The 5,000-nt window shown below is 39.2% G+C and overlaps 1 protein-coding gene across 1 annotated transcript in view; it reads right to left on the bottom strand.

Moving 5' to 3' along the window:
• LOC138060766 (transmembrane protein 104-like) overlaps positions 1 to 5,000 on the bottom strand; it is a 20,145-nt gene that overhangs the window by 4,936 nt on the left and 10,209 nt on the right. The window contains exons 6-7 of the mRNA XM_068906627.1: positions 3,254 to 3,284; positions 2,522 to 2,621 (exon numbers count right to left, since the gene is read on the bottom strand). Of these exons, the coding sequence (XP_068762728.1) occupies positions 2,522 to 2,621; positions 3,254 to 3,284 (131 nt within the window). The remainder of the gene's footprint in view (positions 1 to 2,521; positions 2,622 to 3,253; positions 3,285 to 5,000) is intronic.

Genomic DNA, 5,000 nt, shown 5'->3' with positions numbered 1-5,000 from the left:
ATCCCACAATTCCTGTCAGTAGGACAAAAAGAAATTCACATTACATGGCAACAAGAAAAGGAGCTGTTAGGGCCGAAGCACGCCCAGGGAGAAATGTGCAGGGCAGCCCTGGTGTTTGGTGCTCAAGGCTCTGTCAACGTGACAAACGTATTGATAAGTACTTTAAGATATCTTTATTTTAGTTTTTTTTTTTTAATTTTGTTACCTTTGCCATGCAGGTAAGATCACCACATATACTGTAAGTTGTTACGAGACCACAAATTATCACTGCAAATTACCTCAATGCCCTACTCTTTGCAAATAGTGTGTGGGCTCTTTAATGTCTCTTAAGGTTTATGGAAGTATGGGTTGTAAGACAGGCAATAAAGTTATCAGCTCTATCTGAGAAGACTTGAAAGCCACCCATTTGCAGATGTGACCTGGCCTCGGTTGTTCAAAGGTTGGATAACACTATCTACCGGATAAATCACTATGCAGCCAATAAACACTAGCAAAACATATTGAGTTATTTAGTGGATAGTGCTTTATCCAGTGGATAGCACTATCCACCCTTCAAACAACTGGAGCAAGACTCCAGATAACTCCTGACCAGTCAAGATCAAGACCAAGCAAGTGAATAATATGGGTTTATTCTTATTTGACGTCAAAAACTGCTTTGGAAATAAATGAAAAACTTTTTTTGAAAACAGGAATGTACACTCATGTCCAGACAAGCAGGTAATTTGATGCCATTTTGACAATTGACACAAAGCAAGTCCCTTTAAGTCTGAGCACTTACAACCCATTTCTAGCAATACGGTAAGTGTGAGTGAGGGTCAGTGTCATTTTTTGTGAGGGTGAAGGCTGCTTCACCCTCACAACATTATTGTGACATTAATTTCCTGTAATCCAAGACACACTGGTGTGGGGTACCCCGCCCACTGGTTGCTCAGTTGGTTGAGCATCGAGCTGCCATGTGGGAGGTCGAGAGTTCGACTCTGGCCGGACCAACACTCAGGGTCTTAAAATAACTGAGGAGAAAGTGCTGCCTGTGGTATGACCTAATCAGATTGGGGGCATCTTTCACTTTCTAAATAAATTGTAAACTGCGTAACAAGCAGTCTGGCCAAAGTCCCCCACAAAAAGCATTGTAAATTAGTCCTGAACACAGGTAACCCAGGCTCACTGTGTGTGCCACATAGGTAAATATAGAGAACATATGAGGCGAAGTTTAGGTCTGTAAATTTGCTAGAAAATGGACCATGTGGTGAGCTGTTGTTGTCTTTAATACGTACACGAAGTTTCGAGGAAAATGGTCCCCGTTCACCTTCCTTCATAGTATAGTGACTATACTATAAAGAAAGGCGAATGGGGACCATTTTTGCCGAAACTTAGTGTACGTATTAAAGACAACAACAGCTCACCACATGGTAAGTTTCATCGATTTTTATTTCCATTTTCAAGCAAATTTCCACACCTGAACTTTGCCTCATATGTTCTCTATATTTACCTATGTGGCACACACAGTGAGCCTGGGTGTCCTGTGGTCCTGAAAAGCCCCACTTCACTTCACACACGTTATGTCGAAGTTGGGGAGAAGAGCAAGGGGATACTTTTTGAAACTTCTTAAAGGTGGATAACACTGTCATGCATTTCTGGGCATATCTGGGAATGCAAGGCAGATGGAGATGCCATCGATCATCTCAATTCTTCTTGCTAACAGGGCCGTAGACAGATGAACACAAATTTTGCAAAGCTTAACTACACTGGAACAAACAAACATTACTTTACTATTCTCACTGGGGGCCATCATGTACAAACGCCCCTTATTCCCTTGACATTTAAGTTGAAAATTTCCGTGCATCTGTTGTTCTATAGGAGAACCCTATTTGCATAATTTATTACCATTTTTGTTTTACATGTAAATAGGCTAGTTTTATCCCGTTTATTCCTCTCTTTGGCTTTTAACGGACGTTGGGTGTTCGACCCTCCCACCTCCCCGCACCGATGGCCAGCGTGTTGCCATGGCTCCCACTCCTTTCGCCTCCGGGCTCACGTCTTCTCATAACTTGAGGTGAGGGGTCCCAGTGATAATTTGTTACTAGTAGTTCATAAAAGAGAGCAAAATTCTACACAAATGCATTAGACTGAATATGACAATAATTATATAAAAATAGTATTGTACAACATTAAACTGATGCAGCACACAGATAATGTTATCTCTAGGAAAAATGACAAAAAGCATTCGCTACAGGTGAAGAGATTTATCTTTACAATAAAAACTTATTGATGTTAGGTGTACTTTAAACCACTGCCAAACATACATGTAGCAACTTTGTTGGCTAATATGTTGTTTTATGTTGAGTGAAGACAAGCCAAGTTTTTCTGTTCAATAAATTTTGGTGAACATTGTTGCTGTGTTAGTTCTTGATGTCCAGTACATAATACAATATGTCAGAAAAGTGTGTTTTACCGTGCATTCAACATGTCCACACAAAAAATATTAGTCAACAATGTTGCAAAGTTAACGTGGAAATCTCACCATGCTACACGAGTGAGGGACTTTGGGACAGCAGCTGCATAAATTGCTAAATCACCATAGAGGTACAGGGCAATGCAGAAGTAAAACAACCGGACACCAACTGATTATAAAGAAACACCACAAGTTAAATAGAATCAAGGTCACGGCCTCTCTGAAGTTGATTTCTCATCACGGAAACATTTGAACCCACAACTGACCAGCTCACAACATCAGTGTCTTCATAGCTCAGTTGGTTTAGAGCTTTGCACCGGTACCCTGAGGTCACAGGTTCAAACTCAGTCCTGAATTTTTCAGGCTTCTCTACACAATTGCTAAAAAATGCATTCATAACTGCAAAGATCATAACTTCATTTGATTTCATATCCGCAGTTCAATATACGATTCATTTCATATGTCATTTTGTTCACTGACTCATTCAACACAGGAACATTTAAACCCACAAATGACCAGCTTCCAACATCAGTGGCTTCATAGCTCAGTTGGTTAGAGTGTTGCACCAGCATTGCGAGGTCCAGGTTCAAACCCCGTTGAAAGTCCTGAATTTTTCGTGCTTCTCTATGCAGTTGCTAAAAAGTTGCATTCATAACTAAGTTTTTCATAACTTGCTTTACGTACGGTTGATCAGTTTAAGAGACCAGGGCCCAGCCATTGACAAATTAGCACAGAACATCACTGACTAACCAGTATTTTGGAAAAAAGGAAGAAAAAAAATTTGAAAACTCATGAACTTACCTTTACTGAAAAATAGATTTGCCATTTGACCCTGTTTTGAAACATGAAATAGAGAATAGGTCAAATCCAAACATGCTTATTTGGCAGTGTAAATTCTGGCATAAGGCAATTCAGAGACATGGAGCTCTATCAAAGTCATATAAGCAATGAGACTTTTAAAATAAAAAGTTTTCTTGCCAGCTGCAGTCTTTAAAACACTTAAAATGTCCATACAAAGGATGTTAATATTATTGCATCACAAAAATTGGGACATCCTGGAGCTTTTGGTTTACTTAAGTTATAGCACTTTGATTTCTTCCATCTTAATACTAATTTTGTAATTTATTCATGTGGTCTCATTGATCTGAATGCCATATATTAGGAGATTCTTTGCAAGTCGGCCACTCATGCTCAAAAAAAATCTCCCAAATGATGGGTGAGAGTACACTTAATTTATAGTCCTTGTTGCTAAATAAAACTTAATTAAACTGCAAGTATTCATGGCATGAGACAAAAGAGTTCTTGAAATAAAAACACACAAAATCTAATGGATTATTGTTCAGAAACTTTGAAGGAAATTCATTCCTTACATATATGCTTATCCTGACAAATTTTTTCCTTTTCTTCTGTGCTTTTGCTGTTACCTTGCATAAATCCTAAAACAACTGCATTGATATACCTAGCAAATTATTGTCTCTAGACTGGCATCAACACTGAGAATAATGACCTCTAGCCAGATCCGCGATACCAGAGTTCAGAGGTGTGATTAAAATTTTGCACAGGAGGTCATCAGGTTTTGCTAGCTGGGCATTTTAAATGATTTTGATACAATAAACCAAAGTAGCAAGAGTTAAAACCAGGGGTGGATCTAGTATAAATAATGACCGGTTTCCAAAACAACGAAAAAGTTTCTAGGGGGGTCTGTGGGCATGCTCCCCAGGGAATGGTTTGGATTTTGACTTTCCAAAGTCCCCTTTAACGTGTTTCTGATCGATTCCCATAAAACGGTGGAAACTGGTATGGATTCCCCTGAAAACAGCCGGACAAAGTTGTGGAAAAACAATAAGGACAACTGCTACATGTACATTTGCTCAGTACTCAGGCCCTAATGAACTCCTTGAAAAATGGAGTGTAGTGAGGATTCATTTGATGTTTGTTTCTATTGGAAACAACATCATTTCAGCTTTCCGAGATTACATGCATATGGGCTTCGGATGTCCAGATATGCCAAGTAATTACAGATGCATGCAGATTTCAATAACCACAATTGAAGTGTCCTCTTGCTCTTCTCGCCAACTTCAACATCACTCGATGTGTCTTGGAATGGAGAAAATAGGGAGTTTAAGAAACCACGACGGCTATGGTGACAAAAACGTCACTTCAAAATATAAGTTTGAGCTATTCTAAGTATTTCATGATCATTCCATCTTGTTTGTATCATTCAATATGGACGAAGTGTCCTAAAACTGGATTGGTACGGACGGATTTGAAGTACAGAGTGAGACTGAAAGTCACTGTAGTTTGTCCACGTTGTCGTTCAAAGCTTAAATTTGGTCATTTCATGTAGTAGTTTTGACGAGTACGGGAGAGAAATGTTAAAAAATGCGTGCCTCATGTGCAGCACGATCATTTTGGTTCTTTTAACCAATAATATTACTGCTTTTTGGTGTTGCCGTTTCTGTAGCCGTCTTTGTTTCTTAAACTCCCTAATTAACGTCACAAAGTGTCCCCAAATACTGCTCCTCAAGTTCGCCATAAGGTCGAAAAA

Source organism: Montipora capricornis, chromosome 8, assembly GCF_036669925.1.
Source record: "Montipora capricornis isolate CH-2021 chromosome 8, ASM3666992v2, whole genome shotgun sequence".
Lineage (NCBI taxonomy): Eukaryota > Metazoa > Cnidaria > Anthozoa > Scleractinia > Acroporidae > Montipora > Montipora capricornis.
This window is presented reverse-complemented; position numbering and strand designations above follow the sequence as displayed.